Below are 22,756 nucleotides of genomic sequence, written 5' to 3' on the forward strand. Positions count from 1 at the left end.
TATGTCTGGGATAGGTACAGTGTATTTTATGTATTTATCTCAAACGTCCTTGACTGCTACAAATATGAGTGTCTGACATTTTCCTGACATGTCGGATATAAACCCAGTGTCTGGAGTTGACCATTATTAGAAAAGGACATTTCCACTGCGACCCCATATAATCCGGCATGCCCTAGCTGACAACCAAAATAACTCCCAATTTTGACCCCATGACCTTGCAGAAAACTTTTCAACAAATAATCAAAACTCAGTGTCACAATGGGACCCAATCACAGACCTAGAGAACAAATTATTCATCATTTTAAAAACACTACCGTAAGGAGGGATGCATCACTGATTAATAATCACAAACTCACAAGTCCCCGGTGTGAGTACTCCATACGAATGTCAAGCTTTTATCTGAAAACATGTGAGTATATACTTTATGTGTGCACCTAAGTTGCATACGTTATTGCTTTTATGTATGATCTATGAGTGTATATATACATACATACAAATATATGCGTGTGTGTGTGTACTTGTGTGTGTGACTGAACTGAAGGGAGTAGAGAAGGAGAAGTCTCCGTGGACAGGCGGATTGAGCCGGGCTGGCGACTGTCCAGAACAGGAGCCTAAGGCGTGGGCACAAACAGGCCTGTCAGTCCCCCTGATCCCTTAATGATTGATCCAAACTAGATAGCCATCATTACCATTCGTGCGCTCTCTCTTCCCCAGGTCTCTCTTCCACTGTCTAATTTTACCTTCCATTTGCATGTTCCCATGGACTAATTAAATCTTTCCTTTCTCTCTCTCTCTCTCTCTCTCTGCTTCACTCTCTCTGTCTTTCTTTCTCTCTTCTTGTCCATTGGTATGAAAAATAATTCAGCACATTTCTGGCACATTATTATGTATGAAATGTGAGGGCATAATGTATTCCAGTTGGTTGAAGTTCTCTAGACCCTGCCTGTAATAAGCACAACAGAAGTAGACTTGCTACACAGCCTGTGTGAATTCTATACCTCCGTTTTCTCCCCACTCTGTCTCTCTGGCTATCTACCCTCCTAAAGACAAAAGCTACTGACCTTCCCTCCGTATACCACCAACACTCTTTCTTCAGCCGTTTCCCACCCTTCACGCAGTTCATACACAGGAGAGCTGGGGGTTTCTCCTGCCACTGCCATGATCATTTTGGTTTGTAGTTCTGTCCCACTTGGCTTTAATTTACAGTGGGAAAATAATTAGAATCTCACTTTTGCGAAGAGTGGAGTGAAAATGTAAACAATGCTTCCCTGCGGGCGGGTGCTTCATCACTTTGACAGGTGCATTTGAATTTGCCTGGGTGGCGGACAGGCTTGGTTATTTATGTGTCAGTCGCACATGGAAGCCCCGGCTGTGGCTGGGACTACGGTTGGGACTGAGACTAGGGAAGAAACTGAGCTCTATGGAATGAGGGATATAGATTTAGATTTGGGAGAAAACTGAGGATGGTTCTGGACCTGGTACTTGGAATAGGGCTGTGGCTGGTTCTGCCACTTAGAAATGGCTATGCCAGGATTTGCAATGGAGCTGGAAGAGGAGCTTGTGGTGTGGCTGAGGACAGATTTATAGCTGTAGTGAGAAGAGGGCTGAGGATGGGGAAGAGTAGTGGTACTGATACCTAGAGGAGGCTAGATTTTGAGGAAGGGAGTGAAGTACGGCTGGGTCTGTGCGTGGGAATTTGGATCGTGCTTGAGTTGGTGCTAGGTTTGGTAATTACACAGGTCATTTAAAAAGTAACGGAAAGTGTTGGGCTAGTCCATCAGAAAAGTTTGGAACTACAGTATTTGGGATATGTATTTGAGCTGGTTGTTTTTAGTGGAATAACCCATCTGGACCACTGCAACAGATTAAGAATGGCAAGCTTAGTAGGATGCAGGGATACACATGTTTATAAAGTGGAGAGATAGGAGCTACCAGTTACTTTTCTAAAATGTCTGCAATGAAAACTATGTAACGCAACTCCTGACAATCTACCCTGCTTGCCTCAAACAAACCTTTATGAGCAGTGGTTGAGGCCTAATGGTGTACATGATGCTTTTCATTTCATACTAAATATTTAGAGGGGGAGCAAATATAAAATCAAGGCAATGGAAACTGCTTAGGGATGCTGTCATAAAAGTTCCACAAGTGAATAGCACCACTGGATTGTTAGGCCAAATATTTGGTGATGGTAATATATCAGTATTCTGAATTGTATGCCTAATAGAAATGGCTTATTTGCTCATAACGTTTGTATAAACCACCGTATAGAAGCTACTGTATCTTAAACTACACCACTAAACAAAAAACATTCATTTCAATGTCTCTTGTATTTATATTGCAATTGTATTAATATTGTTAGGTGTTACCGTTTAACACAGATTTTTGTTTTGTTTTGTGCATTGTACATTTAAAAACAAAAGGCACACACAACATGAAAACGCATTGGGCACACAGATAGAGCAGAAAGGTAGAGCAGAAAGGAGCATCAATGATTATTGCCAAGTGAGAGAAGAAGTAGACATGGTTGCTTCTTTTGTCCACAGATCCTCATCCACACACACACACACACACACACACACACACTCAGAGTAACACTGATCTACATGCTAACACACACACACACACACACACACACATACATCCATGCTTACAAACAGACAAAGCCTCACACAGTGAGGCAACGCATGCGTGCATCTCTAGTGCCTGCGGGCACTTGGGGCTAGGCAGCAGGGAGTGGGGGGAGGAAGAGTATGAGGGGGAGGAGGGTTCTGGGGAGATGGGGGGGGGGGGGGGGGGGGGGGGGGGGGGAGTGTACTGTGCAGAGGCTCTCTAAGCTATAGAGGGTCAACCCCTCCACTCCACCACCACCCTGTCTGTCAGAGCTGGCCCAGGCTCAAGGCCTGTTTGCAAAGCACTGGGTTTAAATCACAGACACAGACTGTATGTAGGCACACAAACACACATGTAAACATGGCCTCATGGACACACGCACCAACACACACGTACTAGGTTCACACACTCACACACCAATTTGAAATAATATACTATAATACTGTTGTACAGATGCACAAGCTTTATATGTCAGGGGTCACACAGCATAAGTGCACATGCTCATTGACAAAGATATTAATGTATGCACACAGATACATAAGCACACAGTGGCTTCATGCATCACATACACATCTGAGGCCAAGACAAACTACAACATATTGCGCATGGCTGGGAACAGACTAAACCATAAAGCATAAAAGACCACCGACATGCATGCATGGATAAGCCAAGCAATGTCAGCCATTAGGATAGAAATAGATATGCTATTATTGTAAATTTGGCCAATATGTGGACGGTCAGCAGATATAATTGGAGCAGCTTGAAAATGGCATGGATGCACACTGTCTGCGTTGGGCCTGATTTGGCTGAAGCAAAGGTCTGTGTCTGGATAAACGCACCACTGGACAAGACAGGCCACCCATTCATATTTGCATGCAGGCACACACACATATACACACACACGTACATTACACACACAAAGTGACAAAACGGCTAGTACGCTACAGTAGCTTTCATCCACCCTTCTCTCATTACTGTGCCTATAAAGCAAAGACCGCCGCCTATAAATATTTCAACTTGAGCAATCATAGTACTAATAACACAGTCCATCCAAAAGTAGCACAGACCAAATTGGACTTCGAGAAAAGATAAACAAGCAACTATGACTATATTTACAGTCAGAATAAACTGAACAACTTTAAAAGAGATTATCCAGTGAGATACTATCACTGAGTGCCTGAGATAATCCAGAAAATAAGATATGCATAATTCACTGTTACTAATCTCCTTAGCAGAAAATAAAGCCTACTCCCAGCCTACAGTAAACAACTCAGATAGTAGCCCATCTTTTACTTCCACACCATGTCTGACTCACCCTAGGCCCTAAGGAGATGACTTTTCCAGGTTTGTTCTGGAGCACACTGAAGTTTACCTGCAACTTTATTGAACAAAGGAATATATGTGTACTCCACGTTTTAATGTTAATATCTGCTCACAAATTACTGAGAGTTTCATTATTCACACCTTTCTTCAAGTCAGGGATCATATTCAAAGTCTGACTGAAACATTGAACACATTAAAGGAATTACTTCACCTCTAAATATGTAACCACAGATGTGCTGCAACACGTAAGCCAGATGCAAGTATTGCAAAGTGGCAATGTATTTGTGTAAGTTAAAATATTCGCAAAGAGACCAAATCAAGGATTCATATATAGAATATATAAAGCATGTGCATGCTCTATTGAAATGTATGTTAATTTAATAATATTTCCCTGCAACCAAAGAGCAATCACACAAACAATACAAGTCAAATACAACTTATTTTGTATTTTTAAAGGCTACACCAGTAATACCATGATAACTTACACCAAACTAATTGAGTGTTTGCAGACTTGTATCCTTCTAGTAATCCTTAAAAACGCATTTTCTTGCTATAAGTGTATGGACCACATATTATATGACATGCTCAATTCTCAAAATATCTTCGTATTAGGATGCTGCAGACAGATGTCAAAGTTGAGTATTGCCTTTGATATCCAAAATTTGACTTTGGAGTAGCTTCAACCTAATCAGGCCTCGGAGGCTGGAGGTGATAAGTATCCAAGCCAATAACCAAAATGAGAGCTGGGAATCAGTGGTGAGACGCATACACACATCCTCTCTCACATCGATACTGTCTCACTGTGCACACACACACACACACACACACACACACACACACACACACACACGTACTGTCTCTTTAAGGTTATGAGTGAAACCCTTATGGAAAAAAAACCCTTCCAAATGTCTATCTCTCCTCGGGATGTCATGTGGGGCTGTTAAGACGCGACACCTGTCACAATCACCAGACCTTCCTCATCCCCTCCGGCCCACAGGAAGCGGCCAAGGTCAAACTCTTTAAAGGAAAGGGAGGGAGAAAGGGGAAAAGAAGTGACTAACGACGGACAGTCACAAAGAATCAGATCTGTCAAGTTCAAGCTGTAAAACCTCAGTGCAGTCAGAGGCTGTATATGCATCTTTGTATGTGTGTTTGAGTGAGCATTACATACAGCATTGCCCTTGTCACATTTCTTCAGCTGACATAATTAGCTTATGTTTCCACAATGATTACATCCTACCAGCTCCACATGTAGCATTAATCAATTAAATGTTTGTTAACATGGTTACACTACATTCTATACCCATACGACAGATGTCAGGCACGTGGTTTTTGCATAAGATGAGACGCTTAATATTATTTCTTGAATTCCAAGTTCCTGCATAAATCTTTTCTCACTCTTCAACAGTCCAATTAGTTGCCTTCTGTCTCACATTATGGGATTGCAAGGGAAAATGCTAGGACTCCTTAAGTCTCGGCCTGATCAAGGAGGAAGGAGGGGAGGTAAGGGATAAGGAGAAGGAAGGACAGAAAAGTGTCTCAAAGTGGTGAAAACCTGGCATCAATCTAACATCTTCCAGCTGGACATGTTTTGACAACTGATGGGCAAAGCTTCATATTATGAAGAAATTAAAGGAAGAATCTCTTCCTCATTTATGGAGTCACAAGATGCAAGTGTCCGAAACATTTGTTTTTAAAATGATCTCCAAGAATCCTGGCCTGATCCTTTTTGGTGTCACAGAGGTCAACCATATTGTCGGCTGCAAGCTAAAGACACTTCCGTCTTTTGACTGTTTTTCTCTTTTTCACACTCTCATTCCCTCCCTCTTTTGACTCTGACAGAAAAGCCTGCCCCGGCCCAGGCTTTGGTAGATAATGACATCCTCTCCCTGGATTAATTGTGAGGGACACATTAAGCAATAGGGCTGACACTCCCTGTAATTAAACTGTTCACACCAACGAGTTCATACTGGAACACTTTCTCCTTTCTCTCTTTATCCACTGCTGGAACTGTGCCTGTTTAGAAATGGGATGAGATTTTATAGTGGTGCGTTTGTGAGGTAAGTGAGTGCGTCACATTGTGAAATTTATACAAAAATAGGAAGCCTAAGATCTCTGCTTTTGTTCATAGAACTCGAATGATTTACTGGCCTTGATATTTATCAATACAAAATGAAACTCTGATTATAATGATATAACCTGATATAACCTTTTACAGCACCTGTTTTTGTATAAGTGCATCTAACAAGGGAGGATGATATAATGTATTCAACATTGTTTAAATTTATTGTATATACCAAAAATAAATCAATAAAATCAACAAAATGACATGACATTTTGTCTTCTGCAAAACATATAACAGTGGTCGGAAACTGCTGAATACATAACCTGTTTTTTTTAAGAGAAGCTTCGCTTTCTCACAGGGCTCTGTGGGCATAGGGGGTGACCCCTGATGGCTGCAACCCCCTGCTGTGACGCTGACACTGTACACACATCACAGAGCCTATGAGTCATATACTACCCAGAGTGAACCATAGAATACAGTGTTAGCACTGAGAGACATTTCTTGTGTCCATGCCCTCACATGCTCGGATCTCTTGAGGAAGCTATGTATAGACCTGGTAATGGCCATTGTGTAAACAGAACGTGTATCAGTCGCTGCATTTACATGGACCCTAATATCCCGCTAATAATTGGAATAATAGCCAGAATAAAATTTCAGAATAAAAATGCCTCATGTAACCACCTGAATCAGAAGAGACTGGCCCGATCTGGCCTGATCAGAAAGAATCGAGTTGAGAGGGATGGAGTATACCTTTGCGAATACCTTCAACAGGACAATATTAGCGCCTAATAACCATATAAATACTTAATCTGACCGTTTCTCTCCGGTTGGAATAAATATAGTCTTTCTGCGCATGTTTGCTCCAATTGGGGGTAAGGTGACGGGAGGGAAAGAAACATGGTGGTAGCAAAACAAAACTGGTCTGTGGCTTATACAACTTTTGTGTTGGAGACCTTAAAGAGTTCAAGATTGTTGAACGCCAGAAACGGAACAGCAGAAATGCAGATATTGTTCCTAGGACACAATGTGGGTGAATGAAAGTAGATGCTAATATACTTGAGTATATCTGGCTGAGCTATAAGTGGCTGAGCATGCATTTTATGCACTTGCATTGTGTGGATCCTATGTGAAAAACTAATGAACAGAACGTCTCTCTGTTATTTTGGAATCATGACTCTAAGAAGGTATTATGAACAAAAATCACTTGTGTATCCTCAGTGATAACATTAATTTCTTTTTAAATTACTTTGAATGGGTCAGTTTGTATGAATGTGTTTTGTATTTGTTTAAATAAAATGTTTTATGTGCAAACTGGGAAGGAGTTGAAAGTGTACATGTGTTTGATCTTTATCTGTTATTTTCTTCTCTTCTTTTTTAACCACTGTGTACCGCTTTCACACATTACTGCCCAGCAAAGTCCATGACCTTTTCAGCAACACAAGCATGTAGCCTTTGCAGTCTTGTCTCATATTGAGCTCCCTCATTCTCTGACTGTGAAAGCTGTGCTTGCTTCTACGTCGACACTGTCCTTGTCTGCCTACTTGCTATTGCCTAGGGCCATTGGGGCCCTCAGCGCTGCCCACTAAAAAAAACAAAAAAATAAACATCCGCTGTAATTGAAGAAGCCACTCTAATGTGACATGCAAGCATGCAGAAAGGTTTGCATGCATGTACTCATACTTACAAATGTGCATAAGGGTAGACACACATGCACAGACATACTGTATAAATGCACACAGGCATGAACTCATACAATTGCAGCTAAGCACATAAATGCACACACACTGACCACATTGCTTTTTGGTAGACATTATTGGGAGGACACACACACACACCATAGACCAGTCGTTGCCCTCTGACTCTGGATGACCCCTCCTGTGCTACTGAAGCACTCAGCTCCTCTCCTCTCCTGGTGTTCCTGTGTTGCTGTTATGGGTTCCTGTTCAGGAGCTGAGGGTTCTATTGTTGTGTGACAGGGGTTCCTGTGTATGCTGTCACGGCCTGCTGCTCCCTCTGTCCGCCTTCCTCTTAAAAAGCTTCTTCTTCCTTTACTTTAGTTTATATTTTCATCTCAGGTGGCCTCATACTCACTTAACTGTACTATTTGCACAGCAGGACTGATGAATAAACCAGATGAAGTGCTGCATTATGAGTACTGTGTGCATTGTTGTCTTGTAAATAGTTTCATTTGAAGTGCTTTATTAGAGATTTAACAGGCTATGCATATTTTATGATGTCAAAACTCATTCAGAAAAGTCATTTACAGTGATACATATGAAATTATAATAAGTTAGGTGGAAGAGGTGTGTCTTCCAAAGGCTGTTCAGTGTGTTGGAAGTTCATGTTGTATAACAAACTGCAGCTACGTTATATTGTTTTGTATGAAAGGCAAGGTAATATAGAATATTTCTGAAATGACTTGAGATTAATGCTACAAATTGTCTTTTTTGTCACAAGGAAAAAGGATGACCCCGGTATCTCTCTGGTCAGGTCCCACCATCATGTCGCTGCTGTAAGTTGAGATGGAGAACACGTCTTATATGATTAACAGCCCGCCTCCCAGACTCAGGTTATCATTACCACTCCAATCTGTGCTGTTCTACTCTCAACAGGTTTACTCCCCACCAACCACACTGCTGTTGCAAAGCACCTTGGGTGTTCCCAAACTTGCCCGCTGGTAACCCATTACCTAGACATACGGAGACAAACGGCACGAAGGTACGCAAATGTTGATGCAATCAGGTTGCGAAAACATCTCCAGGGCCACCACACAAGCCCTCTTTCTCCTCCCCCCTCCTTCCCTGCTTCCTTTAATCTCTCCCTCTCTCCTTCAATTATCACAATGTCACCACCACCACCACTGGGAAAGTTTCCTTTTGGAGAATTAAGAGGAAAAGCGCTTTGTAGCGGGTAAGCTCTACTCTGTCATTGTCGTAGTGGTGGCTCTGACAAAACAGTTTGCGTACCTGCTTAAGTATTACAGAAATCAACACCTCCCTTCCAGGTACAGTAATCAAGGGGGTGACAAGAGACAATTAATTAGGTCCATCTGCATCACTGCCTTTACATAATTAATGGGGCTCATTACTGAACCACTAGGATGATGTAGAGGATGCTAGCACTCTCACTAGCTCAGAGCATGATGGTATAATAGTACTAGCACTAGGAAAGAAAAATGTTTTGTTTGTTTGTTTCATCATTTGCCTCTAACTGACTAACCTGCAGTGTCTGCTGCAGTTTCCTATGAAAATCTGTCAACTTTTGATTGGCTTAATCCGCATATTTGGCAAAGCCTTCATGCTAAACCATTTTAAAAAGTGACACACACTCACAATGCCCTTAAACTAAGTGTCACTAGTAGTTTGTTCTTGAGAGATAACTTTGGCTGCAATCTCTGTCTTTCTACATGTTTTCTCACTTTGAGAATGATCAGTTATGCTCATTACTACGTCCAGGTTTTAGTAGAAACAAATTACACCAACACACAAGGTGATGTGATTGCAAAGACGTATACTTTACTTTGATTGTAGTCTAGGACAAGTCCAAGTGACAATCCAATCAAACACACTTCACCAGAGGGATTTAAGAACATAAAAATGAATCAAAAAGAAATAGCACACAAATAATCTCCAAATAATTTGTGATGTGGTTGAAGCAAGAATGGAACAACAGTACACTAACTGAGTAAAAGGTGTGATTTGTGCTACATATGTAAATAGAAGTGGGGAACAAAAATTGTGAGGTAAGTCTTAAATTTCAATTATGAAAAATGCCATGATTGGTGGGTGAGCTAATGCCCCCTCTCTGAGCTGTTATCCACAACACTTCAGGCTAATGATCTTTGACTGAAACGCATTCTTTTTCCTTCCTTCCTGGGATCAAATTAAAGAGCACACAGGTAGATAGGTCCTTGACTCATTCACCCTCTTTGCTTAGCCAGTAAGCTCTACTGCTGACATCTTAACCTGTGAGTAATATTTAAACCTTGAAGCTGAAATGATCATATGGCATGGAGGAATCTATAATATAAAGTTAATTGGTGAGAAAGTTAAAATTAGATTATGTTTTATGACTGCCTTGTGAAAATTACAAGTTTGGTAATAATAGGCCATTTGCAGGTTGGTTATTGAATGTGGATTCTTTTTTTATTGTTTCAGTGCTGGAGGGAGATACAGCATCAGAGAGATTTTGCTGAGTTCTAAGTTACAGCACAGCACATCCAGAAAACTATTTTGAACCTAATTGATTATAATAATCTTTCATTTTTGTAACTGCAAAATATGTGACATACCATACTGTTGTGTTTTATTTGCTTTAACTTTACCCTTTTTGTCTATAAATAGTAGTCAACCTCTGATGTTCTGTACACTGCAAACATTTCCTCCAGTAATGCCAAATGTTGTGGCCTGTTCTTTTACACTCCTATTTTCAAACCTTATGTCACCAACTCTTTTCAACACAAAGTGACGCACTTGCTGTTCCGTACGGTAGGCCTACTGCTTATATTATTTCACCATCTGTAAACAAATGTAGCCTAAGTAGTGAATGTGTGTTCGTGGGGATACGTGGTAAGGTGGGCTGGCGTGGCTACAGTGCCAGGGCTGAATTTTTGTCCCACTCCGCCCCTGTATGTCTTACATAAAAAAGTCTGTTCAATGTTTTGTGTAAAATGAATGAATAGTCTGCTTGTCCCACTAGCGTGTTGTCCCATTACAGTTGATATTGCAGGTAATGGGACAGTTAAGGTACAAGACACCCTGAAATGTCATGCAGAAAGTGAGCTGCCTGATCAGCACAGTGCAAACTGGCTGACAGATTTCTAACTTGTTGCTATTAAAGGTTTCCTGACTGATGCAGAGTCAAGCAACAAATTGCTACTTGTGATCCAGGGTGCTACAGAATAGGTTCTAATATTACAGCTGCATATTATAACCTACTATAAGTACTAGATTAACCTTAAAAGACTTTCACTTGTGATTCTCTAAATGATTTTTCATTTACAGTTGCCCTGTTTGGCACCTGACATACAACTGGTATCAAATTAGGCTAAAACAAACAAGAGGTACTTGCAGTTCCTGTTTACCCCCAGATCTTATTTGTTGAAAATGTCATACTTTATCCTTTCAAGAGTGTACTGTTCAATAACTTTCTAAAATTGGCTCAATATCAGACTGCTGCTGTTCCTGTGAGTGCCTTGTTTTCCTTCTCCTCATCCCTCCTTTCTCTGACTTAGCTAATGAAGGCCTTGTGGCCCACTGTTATTAAAATTACGCCCTTGCCTCTGATATTAATTGGGTCCGTAATAAGGAATGCGTCGGATTCATTATTTAATTGCAAGGGCACATTTGGAATACAGTTTCTGAAATGTATTTTTAATGAAAAACACTACATCCTGACCTAATCATATCAACCTTATTCTATCTAATTAAGGATGCAAAAAATCATTAGAGTTGCAAAATATTAGTTTCAGCTCTGTCGAGCTGCTCCTTCGCTCGCCTTCATGAATATATTTTTTTCCTGTCCATGATAAATAGTTAATGAGGGAAAAATGACAAAAATTTGCATGTAGGCAAATTAGTCTAATAGGGATATGTCTTTGCTGAGTTAGGAAAGTGACCCTTTTCACAGGAGAAATTGTTACAATAATTATGAAATAATGGCAAGGCCCATCTTATTTTGATGAAAAATGGCCAGCTTGAATAATGTAAAAATCATAAAATGCAATAACCCTAAATTTTCATCATGCCGGAGAATGTGTTAACGTGTTGGCATTTTATCAGTTTAATAACGCCAAATTAGGGACAATATGAAGTATGCTATAATTGTTGCTGTGGAGGGAGATATGCAGTAATGCAAGGATGATTTAGCAGTGCCACCACAGCAAGAGACCATCAGCAGCTAAATGAAGCATTTTCTTAATCACAAACTTTGGGGGTGTAATGTCTTTCAAAGTCTACAAACATTGGAAAGTTCAATTTTCTCCCAATAAACAGGTCTATCACCATCCCATTAGCAATAGTGCAGTCACCTCTCGGAGCTAGGGATGCAGTTCATTAAGGTTTACAAGACAGGTGTACATAAATAGCAAAAAACAGCAGTTTAACATTTACATGTATGTAGTAAGTTCTGCATGACACAAACAGTGTCTTGTGAGTTTAATATTAAATTGTAAGAAAGTTTCAAGTAACATGTAAGTACAAACAATGTCAACAATATTCATCATCTCCTGTCTTTTTCATAAGCTCAGTTTTCAAACAGGAAGTAAGGTCATGTACTATATCCAATCAAAATAATGGTTGCTGTTCCAGTATCATCATGATTTCTATGTTGGAAGACAGAGCTCAATAAAGTTTGTGGCTCAACGTGTATAGACACCAACAGATGAACTGCAAGCATTCTTCCTATGACAAGTGAGACAAATTCCAAGAGATACAATCCTGTATTTATTAATCATGCATATTTATTTGTTGAAGCACTGTCAATCAGAATTTTCTGTGAAATGTCTGCCGCTACCCTTTTAAAGTGTAGACTAATTTTTCAACACAAGTTTCACAGAGGAAGTTGATTTTGGTGGTTATATTTCCTGTGATTGAATATAAACCTTGTGACCCTCATGAAATATTTTGGATTAGTCAAGCCTGTTTTTAATCCCCTGTTAGACAAAATGTTGCACATTTTCTTAACAGCCAGTCAATCTTCTACCAGAAGCCACTAATCTACTGTAGTTTCTGATTCCATTTCACCCCTTTACAGCTATACGAACTTGTGCAAGGAAAGAGCAAGGAAGTTAATGAACACAGAGAACACCGAGCAATGTGTGCTACTAACAAATTCTACAGAATAAATTAAAGGGGGCTGCAGTTTGATCGCTATGTTCCATTTCCCTTATCTCAACAAGTCACATTTTCAATCACTATGCAAAGATTTTACATCGGGTGTAGGCTCAGTGCTAATACCCTGCCCTTCCCTGTGTCATCACCATCGACCTACGCTGGGCTGTCAAACATGCGACAGCCTCTCCCAAGGAATAGTAATTTCATGGGGACATGCCATTTATGCGAACTAGAATCTTGCATTTCCCATGACACCAAGTTGTTCACATTAAGAGAATGTCCATTGTAGCATATGCATCTCAGTATGTGTGTGGATTGAGCAGTCTTTCTTTAATGAAATATCTTCGGAAATTGGTTTCCACAGACTAATCATGCAGCCCGCTCGCCGAGTTTCTGTTTTGGTAATTATCTTGTACTAATTAGAATGAAGCTGAAGACCTCTGAGATGAATTCTCAGCTTTCTGAAATGTAACTAAAGAAAATGTAATGACATAAATTGAGCCTATTCTATACATCCTTTCGGACGTAATGTCTTCGTTAAAGTGACCAAATTCAATGTGGTACTAATGAACAGTGGGATACCATCATGGCTGCCAGTAAGTGTTCCTATCAGTATCACAATCATCCTTTTCCAGCCAGTCTTTCCTTCTGTGCCGCAACATGGCAGAAACCTCCCGGGATTACAAACAACCAACTGTAATTCCCCCCTATACACAAGCCAATCTAACAGATTAGTATCAGTGACCTTTTAGCTCGTTCTCTCGTTAAGAAAACATCCATTAGCTCAATTAATCTCCAAGGGTTTGAGGAGAACGGCATTGTCCAGAGAGACAGGAGAGTTTGCAGTGTGGTGAGATGCTTACCTTACGCCTCTCCCCATTGAAGCCTCTCCACTGCTCTGCCTTCTTGACAATATAGCTCAGTTCCTGATTGGACAGCTCTAGGTCTTGAGGCAGGAAGTACTTCCCCTCCGTGGCTGTGAGCCGCTGATAGACATCCAGCATGCGGCCGTCGTTGTGGAATCTGAATGGTATGGTGTGAGAGAGGAAGTGAGGACAGGTAAAGAAGGGACAACGCCATACTGAATCACTGTCTTTGCCCTGTAAAGGTCACATGGGGGCATATGTCAAAGCTATGAAAAGCATTTGTTTCTATGTCAAACAGCATCATGTCCACTTTTTTTACTGTCATATTGGTTGAATTTTATGGAACAGGTCAGATCACAATGATCCCAACTTGCTGGAAGTACACATGAATTTTCTATTGATCACACAAAGTATGTTTGCAGTGTAATGCTCTATAAAAGTACAATACATCAATTCAAACACAATGAAAGAGCAAACGGAATCAAACAAATTGGCCTGTGAGTGGGAAGCACTTTGTTAACACAAGCTGACTGTAGCGATGTCTGTGTTTGGCTGTGTGTCTGCGTGGTTGTACATCTGTTAATGTGTGGGAGTCAGATCCTGGGATATTCTTCAGTGTTAATGCTGAGCTTCAAAGATGGCAGATGCAGCGGACGTGCTGGTTGCAGATGTGTCTGGAGAGACCGGCCTGAGTCACAAGAAAACGTTTGGCGCAGCAGAAGGCATATTGATTCATACCTCCAGATGAGCGCACATCACCAAAGTGTTATTTTTCTTTTGCCACACAAGGGTGCATGCAGCCAACCCCTAAAAAGAATCACCATGTCTGTAAACAAATGCCTTGGCTGACCATCAAAACCAGAAGACCTTGTGCCCTTCCATAGAGATTCTAGCCTGTCAGAGGGTAATCAACTCTCAAATAAAACCAACATCAAGGAGACCGGGATTTATACAAGAAGCTGGTACGGAGCTTTGAACTCAGCATCATTCCCCATCGCTCTTGGGAGGGGGATGTTTGTAGAATCTTGACCTCAGACACAGGAATAGCATGCATTCATTTTCATCCTACACTTGAATTGTGCTTCTCATTCATTTATGCGTTCTCTGTCTTGGAGGAATTCACCATCTTTGTATCTTTGTGCTTCAAAACAAGCTCATTTCCTTGGTGTTGGAAGTGCCCTGAATTTAAGTATGTGTTACTTATATGCGGGGTATGACCTGGCTGAGGCTCTCATCATCTCTTCTTCAGAATAGGGGTTACTTTAAGGACATTTGTTAACTTATGGAATACATAACAGCTGAATATTCATGACTACAAGACCATGGTGGATAAAAAGGCAATTGTGCTTTTGTGTGGGAAACCTTTGTACATTAAATGCATATTACTCCACTTTTTATAGCCTACACTCTAGTTATTTAATCCAATCCAATTTGTCAACTCATGGACGTTCTGTTATACGCTATCAGTGCACTTTCTTTTAGTGGTGACCAGTGGCAATGGAGTATCACTACCCCCTTACCCCTGAGTCCCTGTTTAAACTGTATGCTGCATGTACATATATACACATGTATAAGTGTGTACTGAGAACCCATCTACACAAAAACCCACACAAACACAGAAACAAGTAACAAGTAAGTAAAGTAACTACGTAAGGGAATACAAACTAAGTAATTATTTAGTCTTGAACCTTGTAATAATTTGGATGTAATGGCATCACTGTCAATGTAACATCAGTCTTTGTGGTGTTTATAAAGTTTCAAAGAAGATAGAGGTGTAAAACACATCACTGATGTGTATTTTTGCAGCCAGTGAATAAAGGCTGCCTAAAATGTAATTAAAAAAGGATAACAGTCCATTCTATCTATACATATAGCCCGAGGCATTTTTTTAGAAATAGGTCACGCTCTGTGTCAGAGCCCCTTCCTTGCAGCCAATAGGAAACTGTAACCCATAAAATTATCAGCCTTGCTTCAGCCTCGTGGCCTACATTCAATACAAACCCGTGTGGCGGTTGAGTGGCAGAAGTCATTATTCCCGGCTGCTGTTTTAATATTGTCCATTTAGCTGGAGCCCGATAAGCGTCCCGCTTACTGAAATTAGATGGCACCCTCTCCTCGGCCGCCAATCTCAAACTGATTAATTCAATAAGGGTTTTCTTACATTTTGAGCCGTTAATGGAATTTGGTCTTATATGAGGGTGGGAGAACACACCTTGGATGAACACTGAGTTACATTATTCAGTAATTTATCACCCGCCTTCTACTTTTTTACTTCCGTGCTGCAAAAAAAACATGATGAGTGCAATAAGCTGGACACTGCAATGTCAGTGTCAGTGTCAATCTCCTGTCTGTCTTTTTTTTTTTCTAAAACTGAGAAAATGTTTGACAGTTACGGACCAGCCTTTTATACTAGGCTGTGAAAGAATCTTACATTGTTGTTTTGTCTTTCCCGTTCATCCCCACTAATCAGGAGGCTCCTAACAGCTCTAAAGAGGACATGAAGGCTTAGCAGAAACATTTGTTAAAGCAGTCTGAGGCGCTAAAACCTAGCAAGTGAATGCTTCAGCATGGGTGACCTCAATCTGCAAGAGTGTAACACACAGTCCATTAAGATAGAGATTGTGTGTTCACTACCATGTATGCGCAGTCCATTTCAGTATGTATGGAACCTGCAGTGATACCAACCATGCAAAACATTCAGCCTAATCGGATAATGTAAGGGGTTCACATGTTCACGCTATATCAAAACACATCTAACTTTTGAATTAGAAATGCTTCAGATTTTCCAACCAGTTGCAGAGTGTAGTGTGTTCAAAAAAGGCAACTGTGTGGTGCATGTGTGTATTTCTGCTTTTATGTCTGATAACTCATTGTGTGTGTGTGTGCGTGTGTGTAGATGTGTGAGGTTGATGCATAACTGCATAAGTAATTCCATGCGACTATAAAATCAAAATGGATTAGATCAACATTTGTTTTCATTTTCTGTTGTTTTTTGTCCTTTTCTGTGGACAGAGGAGGGAAAGAAATGGTGGATGGGGTTGAACATGGCATGAAGCTGTGGGGGTGGATGGTTTAGAGTTATTTCTGAACTGGTGCTTGAGATTAGTAGGCTGGTGAGGGCTAGAGTGTTTCAGAAAGGGTCTTCCTCTTCATTGGCACACTGTCCCTACTGGCTATGTCACATTCAGAAATACCCAAATGATCATTTCCAGCTTCTGCTCTGTTGGGATGCCACAAGGAAGGTCAGACACTGAGCTCAAGGTCAGCAATATAGAATCAAAAAAGTAACTGGCTTGACTGGAACCTGAATCGATTGGATTTAAGCGGACATGGAATGCACGCTCATCACTGTGCCTCAGTGATACAAGGGTTAGGAAGTGGAATAGGAATCAGATCAGGTCATCACCGTCCTGTGTGTCTTACCTGAGCAGGTAAATGGAGAGGATGGTGATGGAGAGCAGGAAAAGGACTGCATAGAGGAAGAGGGTGATGATTACTCCCGCTGCACCTGATTGGTCAGCTCGATAGAAGTGCCAGTAAAGCTTGGCTGCGTCACCCACCGGTGTGTCTGGGCTGTAAGCAAGATGCTGAGGAGACAGGGATTGAGAGAAAAGCATGAAAAAAAGACAAATCTGTAACTGTTACATGTATAGGTCAGGACATTTTCAATATGGGGAAGCCCAGGACAGCGATTGACCAAACGAAGATCACATGATGGCTTAAGGACAAAGTTTCACACACTGTCCAGCTGATGTTCCTCTCACTCTACATCTTACATTGCTAACTTTTTAAGTCAGACAACCATTAAAATGACATTTAGGATTTGATGTAGACATTATCTCTTGTCAAGTGATTCACAACTATGAACACTCCAAATCATTTCAGTCTTCCTCACTGACAAAATCCAACTCACCGCCAAAAAAAGACACCCATCTAACCTTGCACATTTTCTTTCTCACCCTCTCCCCTCCCCCCTTTTTGTAATCTAAAGTCACTTTGCCAAGATAGAGTGAACTCCTATTTAAAGTGCACAAGTGTCCAAGTTATTTTTAAGTGACTTACCCCGAGGATGGCGTCCACTGCAAAGACTGCCAGGGGGTCGAGGACTGTCCACACTCCCTGAGCCATGATAAACTTTGACGTGAAGGAAGGGAGTGAGCCAAATATCTGTTGACAGCCCCATCTGATCAGAACCAGCAGGAACGTTACTGCGTTCAAGGTCAGGGGACCCAGCACCACCATCGCCAGCTCCTCGCGGGTGTGGAGCAAAGAACTCTGGTATACGAGGTCCACTGTGTGTGCGTGGAACTGGAATCTGGCGGGAGAGGAAACGGAGGTGGGTGATTTGCGTGTGAGTAGTGTGAAGTGTGTGCATGTGTCAATATGCGTGTAGTATATTTGTGTTTGTGATATTTTGCAGGTCAAGGGCAACTGGTTCCAGCATCCACACATGATGTTCTAGTGTTTGTGTTGATTTAAACATATGTAATTACTTGGATGACAATTAACAATATAAGTGGCTGTTTTACTAGAATGAGCTGCCTTGCTGGTCCCATTTGACATATTTTATGAAAACTTTTATTGGTTTTGACAATCTGTATATATATTGAAGTAAAAAAATAAAAAAAACTTACAAATGCTACAAATACGAGTATCAACACCTGTGCTGGCTTTTTTCTAAGCCCCCTAAACTCCTCAACTCCCCATTTACCACAAGCCTCATGAGTCTCTTAATCTTCCCATCAGTCAGGAGGAGGTAGAGCCAATGGTGGGAGAGGAGAGGTCCAGTTTTTGCTCATTAATTTCCATCTGATTTGCTCCAAGAGTCAAGCGTCTCTCAGATTCTCTCCATTAATCTGACAGCGGAGGTCCATTGGTGTTTTATCTGAGGCAAAATCTCTTAGCGCACAGATTCAATCCACCAAAAGTCCTTTTAGAGCACAGAGATTAACTCACTGAATGACCGGTACAGACAGAGGAGTTTAGTGTTATTTTTTTTTAACAATCTAGGCTTCTCTTTTTCAGATAAATTGCACTGTTCAATCTCAGTCCAAAAATGGCATGGTAATATTTCATTTACAGTAGATCTTGATATGATACGATGAAACTTTCCAATTCAATAAATTGTAACAGCTTTTTCACAGCGACAGAATCATTTCACATCAAATATTGACGGTGGCAGCATCATTCCATATTAAATCAAATTTTGGTGTCTCTTCAAATGTGATATTGTATTGAAATTGTATGAACTAGATGTTGTACTTTTGTAATGGTTTTAGCATGTGCATTGCTATTTCCAGGGAATGTTACCTTGAACAATGGTGGAAAGTAACTAAGTGCATTTACTCAAGGATTGTACTTAAATACAACTTGGAAGTACTTGTTCTTTATATATTTTCATTTGATACTACTTTATACTAATAGTTACCTGACCCTGCTACACAAATGCTGGTTACACACTGATGCATGAGCACAGCACTCCAATTATATAATACTTAAAAATATATATCACTTGACATTGTATCACTACTTTTAATTGGGTCAGTATATAAAAAAGCAACATTGGGGCTGGAGACTGTTGCTCCCAGGCACACTTTGCTGTCCGCTAATGTCCGAGGGTGGATTTTTGGGAAGGAGGAGGCAAAGACAGACAGCGTCAGAGAGGAGGGAAAAAGAGAGGGAGATAAAAACAAGAAGGGAGGGTGGCCTGTCATCACACTAGCCACTCTGACTGTCACTTGGTCTCTCTCTCACTGGGCACCACCAGCTCTGGCCATTGCATGGAGAGAGAAATGCTCGGAGGGAGAGCAGCAGATTCGGACATGTGGAAGTTGTCATCCAACGTTGACCCCCTCTGTTTTCGCATTTTAGTTTTTTCACCTCCTATCCACCCCCTCAGTCCATCCTTTTTTTAAACAGCCACATTTTTTTCCCTCCCTGAGCCTTCCTCTATTACTTTCCATGATTTAACGCGTGATGTTTGCACCCCCATGTTATTGTAATAAAAACCTCCTTGTATGCATGTTTGCAGCCAGCTTGTTTTATTGTGATGAATTAAATCAGCACCATATGCCATTGAGATGTGATTTAACAGTTCTGTGGTATCTTATTGCTGTTTATTATCAATCCTGTGTACCAAATAATAACAATAAATTCCTTCCAAATAATGTAGCCTTTTGGGACTTAAAGCTGTGTGGTGAAAGCAACAAACTCCCCCAGCAATGGTTTGTTAATATTGAGAGAGTCTTGTTAAAATGTTAATGGGGGGATTCCAAACAGATGATTTGGGCGTATCCAGTGTGTGAGGGTGCATGTTTTCCAACACACACACTCAGACACATTGCACATCCTCATTCTCTCCTCTGCTCCTTACCCCCTCCACATCCCATTTCACCACGACTGCATGTGATGTATGTGTGCGCATCTGCAATGTGCCTATGTGCTTCAGTAATCTACGTATGTATCTGCCTTCCATGTAAAGGGATTTATCTCAGCAGTGATGTGTGTGCTCAAAAATGTCTATGTAGTTCCACTCTCTGTGTGTATGTGTAACCATACGCCTCCCCCGCCCGTGTGTGTGTGTGTGTGTGCGCGCGCAGGGCAATATCAAAGGAAGCAAACTCACTTGTTGACAGGAACTGCTATGGCCTGGAGGTAGAGCCACTGGCTGCAGTAATGCAGGTAGAGCCTCACAAACCACATCAAAGCCAGCAGCAGCATAATGAGGCCGAGCTGCCGAACGGAGCCACGCCAGCTACTATGCGGCTGTTGTTGCCGCAGCAACGGCAGGCCCAGCTCGGACGGCAGCATGCAGAGGGCCAGGCGGGCTCGGTTGGACAGGCGTGAGGGGCTGGAGCCCAATCCAGTCAGTGCTGAGCTGTTTGTAAGACAATCAGACATCTTAACTTTTTTTCTTTACTTTTTCTTTTCTTCTAATAATGATAATTATAAACACAATAATGTATATGATGTACATATGTACTTCCTAAACTGTAAAATTTCCTAGAAGAAAAAAACTGGACACTACATTTTTATCTATATTGCTTGAACACAGGATGATTAATTAAATAGTTCCTGCACATGGCTGACAGTGTCAGTAAAGATGATTTAAATTGCAACATGTATGTTGTATTGACATGAAGTAAGGTGAGTTACCACACTAGATGTAGTGACATGTTTTTGTATTCACAGTGCAAATACGTCTTTATTATTTGCATTGTTGTTGGGGTTTTTGCTATCACCAGATGCATTCAGCATAGATAGGGAAATGTAGTATTCAAATTGACACACATTCACAAGTATTCATGTGCACAAATGTACTCACACACATACACTCACACACATACACACACACAAACAGATAGGAATCCCTTCCAGCAGTGCTCAGCTTCCCTCAGCACCTCTGCCTCCTCTGTGCCGCCCTTTGTCAGGCCTGCTCAACTATTCCCTTTCATTTAGAGGGCACAGATGGAACAGTGGAAGCGAGAGGAGAGGAGAGGAGGGGAGAGGAGAGGAGAGTAGAGTTCAAAATTTGTCATATATGTAAAGAAAAAAAAAACATACATACCACATACCACATACTGTACATTGTGTGTTTGTCTGAAAATTAGTGATTATTGTTATGTGCATAGACATCCATTTACAATAGTTTGAACATGACCCCTATTGTCTGGCTGACAGTAATTAGACCAAGGCTAAAGTAGGCGTAAACAGCAGAGCTATGGTTAGCATCGGAGTGCGACTTAAGGCCTTTGCCTGTGGACATCCCTGTGTCTCACCACTGTGTCCCAGAGCACAGTTGGAATTCACTTTGTAGTGTGTATCTAGGGTAAAATGGTACACTGCCTAAAGAGGAAAAACAAGAAAATACAGAATCAATTGTATTGCCCCGCCCTGATCCCCCCATCACCATCACCACCAAATAATTAGGCTAGACCTACATTAAAATGCAGCATTGTGTTTTCCTCTGCTTGTTTTGCTGCTGACATATGACCATATCAACCATCACACATTTGCATTTTAAAAAAAAGAGATCCTCTTTGCTGTTCCTGTGAGTTGGGTACACACTCTGTTAAATTATTTGTAGTTATCAAGTTCCTTAGTGGATGCACACAAGAGCAGTGGTGTAGCGTGTAGTACACGTGGGAGAATGAGAGATTCATTCAGAAAACGCTCCGTCAACAGTTTGGGCTGATAAATATTCATAATTTGGCTGAAATAAAATGGAGCAGAGAGGATAAACATAAGACTGCCATAGAAGTCAGTTGCCGGTCAGTTCTGTGATGGAGATTATAAACTACAGCATGTATTCCACAAGTGTTCCACTGCATATATACTCTATATTCCCTGTGTGAGGTCAGTGAGATGCTGTACTTACAACATAATATATGCAATACGGATGAATTACATTGCATCTATTGCTTTTGCATTATATTTAAATTAAATCATCTGAAGGCAGTGTTTACTGTTGTTTTCTGTACTCTACTATTAATGCTACTTGAGAATAGCAGTATGTGGTAAAATAATAAAATGTCCTCTTTTTGTAAGGGGGTGCTCGATATTAATGAATGACACTGGCAATAAAGACAACTTTAAAGTAACTACCCTGAATCTTTGGAATAAATGCCTAAATGAAGCAAAGAAGCCATACATACAATATCTCCTGTAAGTTGTACAGGAGATATTGCCACAATATATATGTCTGCTTTCAGGTCACTGCAAAAAAAAAAAAAAACGGTTTTGCTGTGACTGCATGATGTTGAAAAGTGTGCAATTCCAGTGTCAAGTGTGTGTTTATACATATTTTTGAGGCGTAATGCTAACAGAAAGATGATAATGTGTGAGCAAATGTGTGTCTGTGCTCCTCTGTTATGATTTTGACAAAGGCTCTAACATCCTGTTCCAAGCTTTATCACGACTTGCTTCACTGTGTGGTATAAAACTGCTTTCCGCATGTCTGCAAAAGTGGAATTACAGAGTAGACAAAAAAGCAGTGTGTCACAGACACAGGCAAGATGCTACCCTGTCAAGTGACATTAAACGAAAACAGCAAATACAAC

General features: G+C 40.9%; 1 protein-coding gene across 1 annotated transcript in view; it reads right to left on the bottom strand.

Moving 5' to 3' along the window:
- The window catches only part of ofcc1 (orofacial cleft 1 candidate 1), an 88,527-nt gene that overhangs the window by 9,298 nt on the left and 56,473 nt on the right, over positions 1-22,756 (bottom strand). The window contains exons 19-22 of the mRNA XM_046065002.1: positions 20,323-20,574; positions 17,760-18,012; positions 17,121-17,284; positions 13,695-13,854 (exon numbers count right to left, since the gene is read on the bottom strand). Of these exons, the coding sequence (XP_045920958.1) occupies positions 13,695-13,854; positions 17,121-17,284; positions 17,760-18,012; positions 20,323-20,574 (829 nt within the window). The remainder of the gene's footprint in view (positions 1-13,694; positions 13,855-17,120; positions 17,285-17,759; positions 18,013-20,322; positions 20,575-22,756) is intronic.

This window comes from Micropterus dolomieu, linkage group LG01 (assembly GCF_021292245.1).
Source record: "Micropterus dolomieu isolate WLL.071019.BEF.003 ecotype Adirondacks linkage group LG01, ASM2129224v1, whole genome shotgun sequence".
Classification (NCBI taxonomy): Eukaryota; Metazoa; Chordata; class Actinopteri; order Centrarchiformes; family Centrarchidae; genus Micropterus; species Micropterus dolomieu.